Genomic DNA, 17,244 nt, shown 5'->3' on the forward strand with positions numbered 1-17,244 from the left:
CACACCTATCAAACCCTTCACTTAATCTAAGCCAGTTAATTAGAAACTAGATCAAGAAGATTCTAACTGACAGTGCCATATGAGTCATTGTCACAACTTGAGAGTGAATACTAACTACTAATCTGTGCACACTTGCTGGTCTGACCCAGTGAAATGGAGATTGTCATTAGTGAATGTGTTTTATATTACACGGTTTCTTATGGCATCTTATGGCAGTAACAAAGAGTTATAGTGACTGAAAAAGTACTTCCTCTGATTCTTAAGTGATCTGTGTTAAAAATAGAATGAACTAAGGCTAAATATATGCAACACCATCCTTGTTGTGTGAAAATAGCCTTATCTGAGTAAAGGTGGCATTAGAGGGGTCACATTTACAACATGTGTATGCTAGTCTTTCCACAGCCGGCGGGAAGGGGAAGGCATGATGTAATGGCATGGGAGTCTGGGATCAGTCTAGGACAGGAATAGACAACAGGCCTGATGAACACCATCAAGGTTAAAATGGTGTTCTACTGCAGCCTCAGCCATGGGCAAGGTGGATTGGAGTGACACTGAAGTAATACCACAAAGGACGACCAGCTATGATTATCTGAAAACTATGTATTTTACTCTTTAAAATATTTTTTTAAAATGACTGCTGGGAGGCTACAAACTGTGTAAATACCAAGACTTTTTCATTTGCTGTGACTTTTAAGGACTGAGAGTACCAGAGGAACACAGCAGGTATAAAAATAAATGTATAAATTCAAAGCCACCAAGACTCTGAGATGCACAGTCAAGGCAGCAGTTATTGTTGCCACAAGTGGTAACTTCCAGAAAAGAGTACATAATATTTTGGTGAATTTCCCACAATTTTCATGAAACAGCTTTAAAGACATTTAAAGGACCAAAGAGAGGAAACAGTGGCTGTGTTCAAAACACTATTTTATTTCAGTAAACTGCAAAGTGTATTGGTACCCAGCATTTGCAAAAATCATTTACTCCGCCTTTCCTTTAAATGCCCAGTTGTTATTCCCTTGTTCCCCACAGTCTCCAGAATGAGAGGACAGTTACTCATTATATTACAGCCTCCATACCTTATTCTAACTGTGTAGCTACAATAATAATTACTAGTTTCTTCATTAGTCATGTTTGTTCATCCTACATCTGCTGCATGTATTATGTTATTACATGGAGTTTGTATTTATTTTCACCTATGACAAACTTAATACACCTAATTTTAACTGTATTTGGTGGAGGTGTCTGTACTGTGTTTTCTGTATTTGTGTTTAAATGCTGTGCACATGTTGTTGGCAAAACTCTTTCACTCCTCCATCTACTTTCTTCATGTGCTTGTCTTTTGCTTGTTTTGTGATGTGTTTTCTTATGTTGCAGTGTGGAGCTGTCAGGGCCACCTTGAATCATTACTTATTTGTCAGAAAGTCAATTTACAGCAAATTCACAGCATCCTTAGTAGATGTGTTCTAGCCCCTTAAATGAACCTTGGTTGCTTGGTAGGATATTAACTGAAACCATTTTTGACAGAAACTTATAGAATTTTATACATAATCCACAGAACTGAAAGGCATTTCTGTAATATACTATATACTATGTGGCACAACACAGGCACTAACCAGGCTGTCTGAATTCTTTCAATGTTAAGTTAATGTTTCCTTCCATAGCTACTGCAAAAACTCTAAATAACCTGAATGTGAGTGTGAATGCATTTGTCTTTTTATGTGTTAGCACTGTTATAACCTGAATACTGTGTCAGAGGTTTCAGACCCCTGATCCTCAATGGGATAAGTGGATTATCCATTAATTTTAAACGTAGAAGGAAAGACATAAACTGAGAGAGCAGAAGGCATGATGCAGCTAAAAGTCTCTTGTCATTTCTACCCTTACTCAGCTCTGAGCCTATAATAGAAGGATCTCATTGTAGTCCTACATGGAATATCCTTCAAGGATCAAGGGAATGTTTATTATCCCCAAGGGCCAATTTGTTTCGCAGCCAGCAGGTGCATTTCAGAAATGACCACAAGTCTGCAATTATTCAAACTTTTCATGTCTACCAACAAGTTAGCAAGTCAGCTGGGTCTGCCTTATCATTTACAGAGGTCAGTTTTGACTGCTATTTTTGGAAAGGTTGTCAATCATTACCAGGAGGTGGAAATTAGTAAAGGAAAGGTAGAAAGAAAGAGAAAAAAGTTAGAATGAAAAGGCAAAATGCCTTTTCTTATATGAAAAACATGAAAAAAAACACTGTCACAGTATTTACATACAAATATGTTTCTTTTTTGATTGTTCTGAGAATTAACGTGAAATCCTGTAAATTCACATATGGTGGACATGGCACTCAAAAAATGAATCTGCATTGTGGAGATTTTTGGTTTAAATGTATTGTCTATATCAGAGTGGCCTGGGAGCACTGTAATTTACATCTTAAGCTCCTAATGGAAGTTGAAGAATACATTTACTTATCTTATTATACATCCTATATAGTTATATAAAACCATAGATACATAGATCAAAAACACTTCATTCTGCTGTTCTTAAATCCAACAACTCACTACCAGCTAATGAATTACACATACCACTGTTACACTGCGAGTGGATAAAAGATTAACTTTTCAGTGAGACTTTTAATGTTTTCCCGGAAAAGTAGAATGACGTTCAGCTCGAGCAGCCAGTAAAGGACAGGCAGCTGAGGATTCTTCCAGCAGTGTGTTGGTGATAAACTAATCTGTTTAAGGGAGGAAGTGCTAGAAAGGTGTTGACGGCATAGCACAGATGAGCATCCTCAATGACTGTCCCGTCATTTATCAGGTGCCACATTCCCACACAGCACTGGACACTGGGTTCAAATAGTGTCAGAAAATTTGTCATAATCATGCTAAGGGCAACACATTCTTGGTGTTGCCCTTAGCATCATAGTGTGTCTGCTGCAGCTATTGGTAAAACATTATATTTAAGTGTGTCTTGCCCTCTTGTCATACCAACCATTAAAAACACATTGACCTAACTGAGCTCTCAGTATTGACTGAAAGGATATTGTTTTGGCAGAGTAAACTATGATGCCAGCTAAAATTATAAATGGAGTTTTTCTCAGAAAGTCTTGTTCTGTTCAAAGACCCTTAATTCATAGAACTGATAGCTGTGGCAGCTAACAGGCCCAGCAGACACAGAGCAACATCAACATTCATTTAAAGTTTGGAGAGTGTGCAGTGTGTCCATCTGATGCATGTAGAGCCAAAAGCAGTAGCAGCACCCTGAGTCTGGTTCTACTACTAAGTTTTAAGACTAAATCTACACAGTAAAGTTAAACAAAACAATGAGTTGGGGCTAATATGCTCCACAGAGGTGATTTTGTTTCAGTTGGTTTCAGTTTTGTGACGAGGTCACAGGTACCGTTTCCTTCTGACGACTCTTCCATGTAGACCCTGTTTGTGTATCAGCGCTGAAGTCGAAGGGTGCACCACCACTCCCGTGAAACCCTCCTGCAGCTCTGTTCTTGCTGTCATATTGAGACTTAGCTTTGCTTTCTGTGAACTGCAGTTTAATCTGAGTTTGGTTTTCTTTTCTTCTCTCTCTTAATGACATACTTAGTCTTAATGACAGGACTTGTGGACTGTGCTGTGGAACTGCTCCAGATCAGTGCAGGAAGACCAAAGAACTGGTGGATTCACAGGAGCAGACACTAACACCAGTGACCATCCAGGGAAGAGACATTGACATGGTGATATCTTAGAAGTACCTGGGTGTTCAGCTGAACAATGGACTGGACTGGACAGAAAACACCACTGCACTTTACAAGAAGGCTCAGAGCAGACTCTACCTGCTGAGGAGACTCAGGTCCTTTGGAGTGCAGGGGGCACTCCTCAGGACTTTTTATGACACAGTTATGGCATCAGCCATCTTCTATGGAGTGGTCTGCTGGGGCAGCAGCATGTCAACAGCAGACAGGAAGAGACTGGACAAGCTGATCAAGAAAGCCAGCTCTGTCCTGGGACGCCCCCTCGACCCTGTGGAGGTGGTGGGTGAGAGGAGGGTGATAGCAAAGCTATCATCCCTGATGGACAACAAGCTCCACCCCATGCAGGACAGTCTGACAGCACTGAGCAGCTCCTTCAGTGATAGGCTGCTTCACCCAAAGTGTGTGAAGGAGAGGTATCAGGTCCTTCCTTCCTGCTGCTGTCAGACTCTACAACCAGCACTGCTCCTAGTTCACCAAATACTCAATGGACCTTTTTCACTAGGTTTTTTCTGCACTTTAATTAATCCATCCTAACCCAAAACAGCTGCTATCAGTTATATCATTGTGTGCAATACCATTTTCAAATGTGCAATATCTGTATTTAGTTAATTTTCTGTCTATATATAAAGTCCTGTGATTATTGCTCCTCTGTTAATATTTTTTCTATTACATTCTCATGTTTATACTGTTGTATATATTTTTATAGCCTTATCTTGTTATTATCTTGCCTTTACTTGTATTTATGTCTTTTTCATCTTTTCAATCACTTATGCTGCTGCAACAATGTAAATTTCCCCACTGTAGGACTAATAAAGGATTATCTTATCTTATCTTATCTTATCTTATCTTATCTTATCTTATCTTATCTTATCTTATCTTATCTTATCTTATCTTATCTTATCTACTTAACAGTGGAAATTTTGAGCTGGAAGAAAAAAAAGTATTTCATATTAGGGATATGCATAAATAATGGATTAGTCGATTAATCGACACGGTAAACATAGTCAACATCTGTTTTTAAGAATCAACAAATTTTTATTTGGCTAATTTTTAATTGGGAGTTGGAAGGAGATTTATATTTTACTTTACAGAGACGTGGAACTAATATTTATGGTTCTGTTTCTGGTGAGTGCTTCTTCTCTGCTGCGTCTCTTTCTGTATGGTATAAACAAAAGACTGAACAGACGTCAGCAATAAAAAGAAGAGTACAGCATTTTGCCTGGGGGTTGGGGTATTGCTCAATGGTCTTCGCAGGTGTTATTGTTGTAGTAGTTTAAAGATCAAAATCAGTTTAATAAGAGCCTGCAGGCTGATAACCGTGCTGCCACTATCATTAGCTCTTCGTTGTTTCTAGATGCTCAGCTTGTTTTTAGGTCAGGATTTCTTCAGTGTTCATCGTTCAGGAGGTTTTTACTGGGAGCTGAATTATCCACCAAGGCCTCGTTGAATAAAGCACTTTCATATTTAAAAACCAATGTCTCTCTGCGACGCAGACACAGGACGCTGAGAGCAGCTGTTTGCTCAGCTTGTTTCTCTGATTACTGAAGATCCAGACGTCTGATGACAAAAATCCTTCATCTGGTTTAAGATTACAGTTCTAACTTTATAGAAAGTGACAGTGAAACATTCAGAATGTAATCGGGTGAAAATGTTTTAATGTCCGGCCACCCAGCCGACAGCCAGTGCTTACAGAAAAGACTGGATTTACAGCACCAGCAACACTAATGTTACAGCAAACGACAGGAAGAAATAACAAAGAGCTTTGGTGACTTAAATGATTTCAGACCATACACAGCTACAGCTCTGAAAAAGAATCCAAGAAAGCCAAGAAGCAAGAAAGTAGCAATAACAGCTGATGCATGGACAGCTCTCATTTGATTTTTGTCACTGTCAGTGTTACATTGACAGTGACTGGAAGACTTCAGGTTCTGTGCTTTAGACTCTCAGCACAGATGAGACACTCTGCTGAGAACTAGTCTGAGGTGGGTTGTTGATGAGTGGAGCTTGGGAGCTAAAGTTAGTGCATCTGTACACTACAGTGAAAAAAACATGACTCGACATGACAGCATATTATTATTTTGGTTTGAATGGAGGGCACATGTTAATGATGACATCACAACTAATCAATTTAAATTGGCTGGATTAATGGACTTCAAAAAGTAATTAAAATGCCCATCCCTATTTCATATGTTTAAAATGTAAACCTAAATGAAGATTTAGCTTTAGATTTAAAAATCATCTCTGACTGCTCCAAACTTGTCACACAAGAAAATATGATGAAACTTGCCCTGAAATAACTTCTGTTATGATTTGGTGTGATATAAATAAAGCTGACTTGTTTTGACTTATTAGCACAAAGACAAAGAACAGCTAAGGCTGATGGGAATGTCTTCAGTTTTGCATGGATTTGGTCATGAGTATCAGATGAAAACTCAGTAGGTCACAGAAGTGATTAGATAGAATATGCTTATCTATAAGTTAACATGACAATCCCTCCAATAGTTGTTGAGACATTACACACAAAACTACAAATCTACTGGTGGCACTAAGGGAAAAACCATGTTTCATCCTCTGGAGACAGAAGCAATGTCTGTACAAAATTCCATGGCAATCCATAAAGTATTTCATGAGAGAAGTGGAATTTACATCCCTACAGCCACACTGTTGCTGTGACTAAAAAGTGCAGACATGAACCATGTTTACCCTCTATTCTACAGTGGTGGAAAGAAAAATATTTCAGTCAGTCATTTGCATCATCTACATGCTGTAAATTCAGTCATTTCTAGTAAGAGAAATAATAAGTCTATCAAACTAGCTGTCTTTTTATTGGGGATTTCCTCCCGGAGGACACGGCTCTGGGAACCACTGCTGTGTTGCTTAACATATAATATTGATATCAGTATGTGTGCCTCTCATTTCTGTGCCTCAGTTCAGCAAGCTCCATTGTTTAGATGATGAGGTGCTTATGTTCTAATTAAGGCCTTTAATGGAGGGGAATTGGTGTGAGGGTAGATTGCACATTCGTCATCAAAGTGACAGTTAAGAGGTTTAAATGTCAGCCGTGAAAAACAACATACTGCATGCCTCAGTCCCTCTGAAGCTGTAGAGACCTACAGAGTGATTTGAAACATATCAACTGATAAAATACTGTCACAAACTGTTGTCATCATTATAACAGAGCATCAGCATGAATCTCAGACATGCAAGCAAATGAGCGTCATTCAGAAACACTCATTTCCTTTCAATCTACACAATAAAGTACTCAACTTAATCCAGACACATTTGCAGAGATGGAAAGTAACTGTCCCCATGTTACTTTTCAAGCCACATTATATTTCTACTACACTACATTTCAGAGGGAAATACTATTCACTATTATTTAACATCTATAGATAGTATTAATTTAACAAATTAAGATTGTTACGTCTAAGACATATGTTTTATGCACTGCTATACATTAAACTATTCAACAGTATATGACGTATTTAAAATTAGCTTCACCTTGACCACTGACATCAGTACTCCTCCACTGCTCACTTGATTTAAACACAGAAGACAAACCTGTCTGTGTCTCTTAATGATCTGATTGCATTTTTAGTTACATCTGTCTGACAGTATTACAATTGTTCTCAGTATCACATCTGTCTGACCAGCAGATGGAATTAGGAGAGCTCAGATTCTTTCCATAAAAACATGTGGAACATTCACTGCTGCCCCGAAGCTTGAGTCAATTTCATATGATAGCCCTCCAGTTGAGAAGCTGGTGAAATGTCAATTAGCTGTCATCTGCCTCCACACAGTGCAATCAGCTTCATAGGGTCCAAGGCTAATCGCTCATCATTTGCCCTTGGTACCTGTCTGGATGGTGGCAGAGCAATCAGGGCTTGGGAGGGGTAGGAGATGGGGCATGATGGGAGTTGGAGGGAACAAGAATACAAACACAAGATGAGCACATAGAGGCACATACACACACAAATACACACACACCAATCAGACAAACTTCAAATTAATCTTCATTTTCACCACCTCCACCTCTGGACTTTGCAGGTGCACACATCAGCCTCTTTAAAGTATTTATGATGTATGACGCAGAGAGAGACGACAAAATGATCATTTCAAACTGCTTATGTTTCCACTCAGAAGCAAAGCAGTAGACAAATCATATGACTTTCGTTTGATTGCTCAGTGCAGAAATAATGTAGATTCAGGATATGCTCATCCATAGGCTTGGGAAAAGATTTAGGACACTGAAGCACTGTAGCATAGTCATAACAAAACCTGAAAAACCTGATAAAAAGGGGTCAAAACCAGTTTCAAAATTCTTTTACTTTAAAGATTCACATGAGATTTTACAGTTAGCATACCATTCACAGAGCAACATTTCTGTAGTTTAATGGATTTGAACAAAAAGCAGCTCACTATTTTCACTTGACCTCAATTTCTATTGCCACAAACATTTTCTGAGCTTGTCAGAAGACACAGATGTTAGGGTGGGTGAAGGATGGGTGTAGAACCCATTCAGCCTTCATGCAGCAGACAGATTAACAGTTTAGACCAGGTTTTTATTTAACTAAAGCCATGGTCTTTCCCTAACCTTGACCACACTGTAGTTGCCATGTGCTGAAAGAAAAGGTAGTAAAAACATTGCCTTTGAACATAATCTGGGGTTTTGCAGAACTGTCCAATATCAGCATTGTATGATAGCACAATATTGCACATGGTATAATTGCACAAGAGGATCTCTGATGTGGGCCATTTAGTAATGCAGGGGCTGTACTTGTATCACTTGAATAGTGATTCCAAAAAAAAAACATCAAAACCAATAGAAAATGTTTCATTTGTGTTTGACACCGTCATGTTAAGTTTGAGGTAACAACTATCAATGTGAAGTCCTGACCCTGAGCAAGCCAAGACCTCAGTTTTTAGTCAGTGATAGAACCTTGGAATGCGTCCACTCCTGATTACCAGCTGTCAGGTTAGCCTGTACTCCCACGTGGAGGAGCATTAGTCACGCCTCGTTAATTTTCTCAGACCCTGTGACGGAATCAGGTCGGGTATAAATGCAGCACCTGCCCACCGCTGGAGAGCGACACAGAAGAGCCCGGGCTCACACACCAGCTAGTCTGTATAGCAAAAGAAGAATAATAGTACAAAGAGAAAACTACAAAAGAAAATGAACTCCAACGTCTCCGTTTGCTGTTTATTTCTGCTTTTACTGCTTAATGTCGTTGGAGCGAAACCTGTCTCTGATCTACAGGTAAGTTTACCTGTCCTGTAAAATAAAGTCAGTATGGTATACCTGTGAACTGCTCCCACATCACTGTAGCCTGTATCACTGTATGTCTCCTGTGTATGAAGTTACCTGGACTGCTCTGAATATTTACAGTGTTGGGAGTGTCAGAGTTTACACTTTCCGTCTTCTCTTTTCCCTCAGAGTTTGAAGCAGCTTTTAGAAGAAGAGGTCGACGCCGCGCCGTATTATTCGTCGGACGAGATGGAGGTGGAGGGGAAGGATGGAAACACAGATAAGTCGGTGTACGGAGCTCCAGATGAGCACCCATGGGACTCCTCCGACCCCAGCAACTCGGCACTGGCGGCTAAAGAAAGCATCCTCGCGCGTCTCTTCAAAGACCTCATGAGGACCTCCAAGCGCTCGTGGAGCCGGTACAAGAAGGGCGGGCTGAGGAGCTGCTTTGGCGTCCGGTTAGAGAGGATCGGCTCGTTCAGCGGGCTGGGATGCTGAAGGTAAGGGTCGGGGAAGTGGAGGAAAGATGTGATTTCAGTTCCATAGTTAGGATATGATCAGTTCCTCCACACAGAAACAAATGTTTCATCTTTCTTTTCATATCATGAAGCAGAGAGACAGTGAAGTCCTGAAGGTGGGGTGACACAGCCTAATATTAATAATATTAATATTTAAATTATTAATGTTTTCCTCACAGGGTTTTGTGAAATGTAGGAAGGGCATCAAATAACTGTGAAGTGTATCTGTAGATTACAAGAAATAAAATGCAGTCAGACCAAAAAGAACCTCGCTTGATTTTAAATAGATTTCTGCGTTATCGCAATTAAACACATATAGCCACAAACAAGCAATAAAAAAGCAACAGAAAAACACACTCATTTGAATACCTGATCTTATATATCTATTGTCACAAATTGACAGATTAGGAATGCCCACTGCAGGAAAAAAAAAAAAAAAAGATGAGGCAAATGATTCAAATAAAAAATCGGTCAAAATCCCCCAGGAATGGTTTTCTGTGATATATTTCAGAGGGAATCCATTTTCATTTATTCTACTCAAATTAAATGTAGCAAAAACATTTTATATTAATTTACACAGAGAAAATGAACTTAATTGTGGCTGTTTCTTCACACTGACACTGAGAACCACATTCATGGTGTCACTGAGCATCTGCTGGAGGTTTAGAGGCTTGTTGCTCAGAGGTACCTGTGCAGCAGCTGCAGTTATGGCCAGACCAGATATTAGAACGTAACGGACCGCTATTTAATCTGGCATATTACTGATGGCTTTTTGTTCTGTCAACAGGCGTGGATAACTCGGGGTTCCCATCTGCAAACCAGTGTGACCATAACCAGCACCGGAGCTCTTCACTCACAAAGCTTTGACTGACACTTTAAAGGGCGGTTATTCAGTCTCTTCTGTCCATGATTCTCCCTAAGAACTGTGATTTTTTTTTTCATATGTTATCTGTTAAACAATAAATTATTGTAAATGTATTTATTATTTATTATTTTCTTGTTGGATAAAGTAGAGTTGCCTTGTAATAGATTGTATTCTAGTAAAATAATTATTTTGCATAAATGCTGAGTCTGTGAATTTGTTTCTGTTTTGGGCAGAAGTGAAAGCAGCTTTTTTTCATTCATGTTAAATAAACCAGTGTGTTAGATGGAAAACCATTTAATTCAAATCTATATTTATTATTATTTCATTGTTATATCACCATCAGCAGTCACAACAGTTTCGGGTTTGGGAATGACACCATGCTTTGAGAATGAACAAGCTGATATTTCACCATTTACATGAATCCACAGTGTCTGGTCTCCACAGTCTTCAGTTTATAAAACAAATTTAAAAAGAAGCACGAACACGCAAAAAACACAAATAGTGCTGGGGTTAAGGCGACCTGCTGCGACCTCCAGACACACCAGGAGGAATAATAGATTACGGAGGTTTTTTTTTCGGGTTTCAGACAGAGTATTACCTTCACATGATCTATGTTACCGTAGCACTGACTGTATGAAAAAGTTCCACATTCTGTGCAGCTGAACAGGATTGCCATCCATACATAAAGTCTCTTTAAACCACAGTGTCACTAGCAGTTTAGCCTGTTACAAATCACAAATAATGTTGAAAATCAAATGTTCTCACGGTTTTGTACACTTTCAGTACATTTACTTAACAGCTGTATTCATTTTATTTATTTTACTGTATTCTCTGTTCTAGACCTGCTCTATATGAAAAGTGCCTTGAGATGACTGTTGTTGTGATTCGGTGCTATATAAATAACATTGAATTGAACTGAAACAAAATCAATTAAGGACCTTATACTTTATTTGTGTATTTCAGTTTAATGTCTACCACACTTCAGAGAGAAATACACTTGTTACTGCACTACATTTATCTGACGACTGTAGTTACTGGTTACTTAGGTACGTTCACTTACAAAAACACTTAAATAACACTGTTGACAAGTGGCTCCCAACCATTGGTGGCTTGTGACCTCTTCAAAAAGAAATGTGCCAGACGTCTATGAGTTCTAAACAGTTCCACCTTCTCATCTTGAATAAAAAAGATCAAATCATTCACTATTCCATTAATAAAAGCAAAGATCAGAGCAAAATCCAAACCATGAAATAGGATTCTTCTTGCTGCACTTTGTGGACCACTGCACTATATGTAACTATATATGCAGTAAAATAGTTAAACTCTCTCCAACTAATCAGATACAATAGTAAAATGCTGCTTACACATTAATGTATCAATATTAATTATAACCATTTAATATCATTGCAGAGGCACTTTTACTTTGATCCTTTATGTAGCTGATAATACTGTGACTATACTTAGACTAAAATAACATTTTGAATGTGGCACTTTAAATGAGTATATTTTTACATGTGGTGTTTGTACTTAAGTAAATGATCTGAGCACTTCTTCCAGCCCTGTCAATCACGGAGGATAACATGTTCATAAAATGGCCCTGAATGTTAAAATTGAAATCACTTGCAATGACATTTATCTTTATTGAAATGATGATTAATCAGGAGTTATTTGTCTTCAGACACACCATTCATCCCATTATGGTGCATTCCCAACATGAAGCATGACCAAAACTGACATAATGTTGGACGGCAGTGTGCTGCCTAGAGCATTTTAAAGGATCACTCCACCTATTTAACACATCAGATCTGTTTAGAACTGTGTTCAGATAATACTCTGTAGGTGCCATTTAGCATGTTACCATGCTAAAAAGTGTTCAAATTATGGGGGAGCTAAGTGGGGCTTATATCTGCCCCAAACAGACCTGAGCTCCCCCAGAAGCTCAAAAAACTGCAAAAAGAATTATTAACATTTCTAAAGCTACAATGAACGTTAAAAGAAATTCTGAAAAATCAAATCTAAAGTCTGTCATCTGTAATTGCTTTGGTCAGTGCCCCTGACTTTATCTATCTTATCTTATTTATCTCTCTCTCATCTCATCAGCACACTCCCATAGAGATTTTCCTACTCAGTGACAAATGAATTATGAAACAAAAACAGGCATAAATCTCTCATCAAGATGCTTATTTTTTCTTGTAGCATTTAGTTTTAGAGGCAGTGCTTAACAAAGTCACTCCAAAGCTCCCCCTGAAGCATCAGTGGTACAGCTGATGCTGGTGGGAATGCCATTTGTTTTTCAGGTGTTTGGTCATGAACCAAAGTGTTGGGCAGAGTTGAAGTGTAGGACAGGTGGAAATTTTGACCTGCTGGTGGAGCTGAAAAATCTGGGAATCACCAAAATGTATTTACCCTCTGGGGATGACTCAGAGTCAAAATGTACAGCAGTTCCCTAGTATTGGCTGTAATAGTAATGGCTGTGTCCATTAATGAAGGTAAATGCAATATTCTTTCACTTTTAGCTTTATTTTTGGTCTCCACCAACTCCTGAGAAAAGTATCTGGCTGTTAAGCTATGTTCATCAGTTAGACCGTAACTATGTCTGTCTGCTGTTTGGTAGTGGATTGTGGGTTTATCAGAGCTTTTTCACAAAAACAGCTGTTTCCTGCTTCCTTCCTTAGTAAACCAGGGGGATAGAAGCTCTGAGAGTGAACCAAAATGCAAAGCTGTAAAACCAAAACTGAGCTGAAAGAGGCAAAACAACAACAACACAACAACAAAACAACAACAACAAAAAACTGAGTTAGAGTTAGAGTTAAAACTGAGAGTTAGTGATAATTCTGTGTGGATTTGTCACTACAAGTGTCCCATTTTGCATTATAATCATTTAAGCCATTGTTTGCCAATGTTTTCTGCCACAGAGAGATAAAGCTCACAGACTGCCATAGAGCAGCTCTCTGAGAGTTGGTAGGACATCCTGTGTCTTTCTCAAGGACCCTTTAGCAGAGTGGCAGTCTGAATTAGGTTCCTCACACTGACGGTCAATCTCTCAAACCAGCAGACTACTCTACCACAATCACGTACACCCCTCAATTTAGTAACACTGTCACACTGTCTATTAGTTTACTACTTCCCGTAGCTCAGTGACAACAATGTCCCGTGTGGAGGGGGTTGGAGTATGTTTCTGAAACAAAGTAGCATATGGAAGCAGCTATGTCATACGAATGCCCCATATCTAAGAGACAACGCTTTAAAAGGAGTAGTTTTTGACAGCTCCTGTTATCAGAATCAGGTGTCAGGAATGCCAGTCCAATTCCTGGCATACCTACGTGTGTCAGGCTTAAGTATAAAGGAGCACAGGGTGCTGTTGTGGGCATCCAAACAGCTACCAAGCAAAAAAGCCACAGAGAATCCATCCATTGATAGAATCAGCAGGAACTCACAGAGAAACATGCATCTTTCTTCCATTTCCCTCAGTGGTCTCTTCTTCATCTTAAACCTGCAGCTGTTCAGCACATATCCTGTCAGCACCGGCTTGACTGACAATGACATGGACATCTTAAAGGTGAGATTCCAAATGAGTATTAGTGAAACTTGGGTGTGGAAGTTGGAGTTCTGGGGCTCCACCATGGGTCCTGGTGGAAATATTTGGAAATCTGAGGCAGAGAGCAGGAACGAACAGTTTCACATCATTTGCAGTATCTAACTTTAGTTATCCCAGAGAGAAGATAGATGCTGAATGATTGTATTGTATGAAGATGTCTATTGTCATCCCACATTTCACTCAACAGCAACTTCCTATAGGGACTTCTGCAACCACGTGTGATTTAATGTGACTGTGATCCAATATATGCCTACTGGAGTTAAATTGGTTCTCTAAATGAATAATAATATGTGTTGTGAGTTAATGATAATTAATGCTGCAGCTGTATAGTCAACATTTTACCTGAAAGTGTACACTTGGCCTACAGTGTAACAGAAGATTATGAATGCTTCCACTGGTCTGGAAAGACTAACCCAACTTATGTCTGTCTGGACATTGCAGGCGTTGCTTCACAGACTAGAGGAGTCAGTTTCAGAGCAGACTGAGGTGGAGCAGAGAGTCCCAGCAGAGCAGGATGGTTTGGGCAGCCTTAATGTAGAGGAGGCAGCAGATGGACAGCAACCCCAAACTGAACTGGATGAGGCAGTGATCAGGGAATTTCTCTCAGCCAAGAACCTCAAGAGCATCCGCAATGACTCATCCAGGAGATCCTCTGGCTGCTTTGGTCGACGGATGGACAGAATAGGCTCCATGAGCTCGCTGGGGTGCAACACTGTTGGCAAATACAGTAAGTTACATTAACTCCACTTCAGTAAGCTACAGTTCCCTAACAGATCCAATTTGAGCTGATACTGTCTGTAAATGTCTTCATTCTGACAGCATATACAGATGGATGACAGATTAAAGGAAAAACAGGATAACAGTGCCTCCACCCATAGAGCATGAGGGATCACTGAAGGGTTAGATGAGAATGAAAACAATGTTAACCATATGCTATGGCCTTCAAAGTCACTAATTGAACATCTATGGGAGATTGAGGACAGTGCTCTCCACAACCATCATCAAAACACCTAATGGGGCAATATCTTTTGAAAGAATTTTGTTCCATCCCTCCAGTCTTGAGACTTGTAGAATCATTACAAAGGCTTTTCTGGTGGGACATGGTGACCCAAACCTTACTAAGACACCTTATGTTGGTTTTTCATTTAATTTGTCATCTGTCTGTGGTTAAGTACAATGTACAGACAAATTTGTACCATTGATTAAATAAGTAAGAAAATATGAATATTTATAACGGAACTATTATTTTCTTGTTCTCTTTCAGATCCAAAGTAAAGAAGTTAAGATGAAGTCTTACTATGCAACGTCTCTAACAAAAGATATTTCTATTTGAATGCTATTTATTCACTAATATTTATTTAATATTGTTTGTAGCTTACAAGTATATTTATTTTAAATGTATGTAAGATTGTTCTGTATTGTTAGATGTTTTAATAAATGTTTACAACTGCACTGAAGCAATGCCTAAGCAGCACCATGCACAGACAGACAGACACACACACACACACACACACACACACACACACACACACACACACACACACACACACACACACACACACACAGATACACACAAACCTAATCCAGCCTATAGTGGGATTGCATAGCTAAATATATCATAACGTGTTCATTTTCATCACATTGTGTGAATGCACAATATTGGGTGGGTTACTTTTAAAATGTTATCTTGCCACAGATAACAGAATACACGCCCTCAAAGGTCATTTGTAATGTATTTCAAATACTTTGGACAGCTTCAGTATTGTCTTACATTATTATTCCATGTAACATTGTCAATGAATGTGGAATTCCCACAATACTGCTATGTTGAAATGAAGACCCAATTTTTCCATTATCTTTAAGTTTCCACAGCATTATGTTAGAAAACAACGAAATAAGATGAAAATAAAAACATGTGAATTTACACTTCCATAGAACATTTTCTTTTCATTTTGGTCTCTTGCAACTAATCCTTTCAAAATAAAAAAATGCCATCAGAAAAGGTACTTTCCTATGTTTTCCCACAGCATGAAATGGAAGAAAAAGATATACCACAGCAATACTATTCAGGTCAAATCTAACCTGTTTTGACAGTGGTAAAAATATGGGTCATGAGATTACAAAAGTACCTGAGCTGCCATTTCAGTGACTGAGGTCACAGCAGCAAGACTTACTGTGCAAGAAGCCCTTCATCTGATCTTCCAAGATGAGGAAGCAGATAGTGATTTGGAGGAGGATGTGTCAGAGAAGGAAGACAACAGGACACCCAAGGTGTCCTATCACTGCTTTGAATGCACAGATTAGTTTGCAATAGGCATTTTTTATGTTTTGTGTTGTAAGTGTTAATTAATGTTTAATTAATATTGATAATTAGAAATGGTAGATTTTTTATGTTATAGCATTGAGGACAGTGTTGTAATGGTTATACATAGTTATATAATAAATCCCAACAGTTCAAGAGTGTTAATGCCATTTTCATGCTAAAAAAATATATTCAAATCATTATAGCTATACATTTTTTCACGTCTTTGGTAAAACAGGACATGATATTAAGTTATAATAGATATTTTTCCTCCAAAAATGAGTGTTGTAAAACCTAAACAAACAAAGAAACAAACAAAGAAACAAACAAAGAAACAAACAAAATGCTCTCCCTGCTCTCTGCAACATTAATCAGGAATTAATCATCCAATTATTAATGTCAGGCTATATATACTTTCTAAATAACTCTTGGTATAGACACTTATAATGACAGAATTCTTCATACTGAAGAAAGCTTGTAAAAGGGTTCATCTGCGATGATACACAGTGTGAGGAAGTTAGGCTGCATACCAGCTGATTTAAGTTCCCATAAATATACAGTTAGAGAAAACAGGTGGTGCTGTCTATATATCCTCCTTCTTTTCATTGTTCTGTTCTGAGTTGTTGAGGGTCCTCTGCACCTGTGTCAGATTACCAATGGTAATTCATGTTTGAATGTGTCTAGATACTTAATCAATGTATGCTGTACACATATGTACTTATTGGTACATATTGTTTTCATCACCTTGCTTGCCTTGATAGTACAGACTGATTGCTGTGGTCAGTGGCCAGTGCACACCACTATTAGCTGTAACTCTTACGGCGATGCAATTATGTGAATCCATAGATACAACTGTGTAATGTCAAATTCTTATTTATACCATATTTGTAATGTAGTGTAGTGGTAGGCCTACCACCTGCACCCTTTGAGAGGTAGATTATGAATATTCCTTGAATTGTAGGTATATATTTACATCTAATTAA

The 17,244-nt window shown here is 38.6% G+C and overlaps 2 protein-coding genes across 2 annotated transcripts; both read left to right on the plus strand.

Annotated features, from left to right (window-relative positions):
- Positions 1–8,802: 8,802 nt before the first annotated feature.
- On the plus strand, positions 8,803–10,664 carry nppal (natriuretic peptide A-like). The gene is made up of 3 exons (XM_018701554.2): positions 8,803–8,990; positions 9,168–9,478; positions 10,284–10,664. Exons 1-2 carry the CDS (start codon positions 8,907–8,909, stop codon positions 9,474–9,476), a joined length of 393 nt encoding a protein of 130 aa, XP_018557070.1. The 5' UTR covers positions 8,803–8,906; the 3' UTR covers positions 9,477–9,478; positions 10,284–10,664.
- A 3,124-nt stretch (positions 10,665–13,788) lies between these two features.
- nppb (natriuretic peptide B) lies at positions 13,789–15,234 on the plus strand. Its single transcript, XM_018701553.2, has 3 exons — positions 13,789–13,920; positions 14,401–14,686; positions 15,224–15,234. The coding sequence occupies exons 1-3, from the start codon at positions 13,807–13,809 to the stop codon at positions 15,232–15,234; spliced, it is 411 nt and encodes a 136-aa protein (XP_018557069.1). The 5' UTR covers positions 13,789–13,806.
- The last annotated feature ends 2,010 nt before the right edge of the window (positions 15,235–17,244 follow it).

The sequence above is a fragment of the Lates calcarifer genome, linkage group LG6, assembly GCF_001640805.2.
Source record: "Lates calcarifer isolate ASB-BC8 linkage group LG6, TLL_Latcal_v3, whole genome shotgun sequence".
Taxonomy (NCBI): Eukaryota; Metazoa; Chordata; class Actinopteri; family Centropomidae; genus Lates; species Lates calcarifer.

Excerpts from the sequence above, each read along its gene's own strand:
- nppb (XM_018701553.2), top strand. The coding sequence starts at position 13,807 with ATGCATCTTTCTTCCATTTCCCTCAGTGGTCTCTTCTTCATCTTAAAC. Across the intron at positions 13,921-14,400 it reads ATGACATGGACATCTTAAAG|GCGTTGCTTCACAGACTAGA; the intron begins GTGAGATTCCAA and ends TGGACATTGCAG.
- nppal (XM_018701554.2), top strand. The coding sequence starts at position 8,907 with ATGAACTCCAACGTCTCCGTTTGCTGTTTATTTCTGCTTTTACTGCTT. Across the intron at positions 8,991-9,167 it reads AACCTGTCTCTGATCTACAG|AGTTTGAAGCAGCTTTTAGA; the intron begins GTAAGTTTACCT and ends CTTTTCCCTCAG.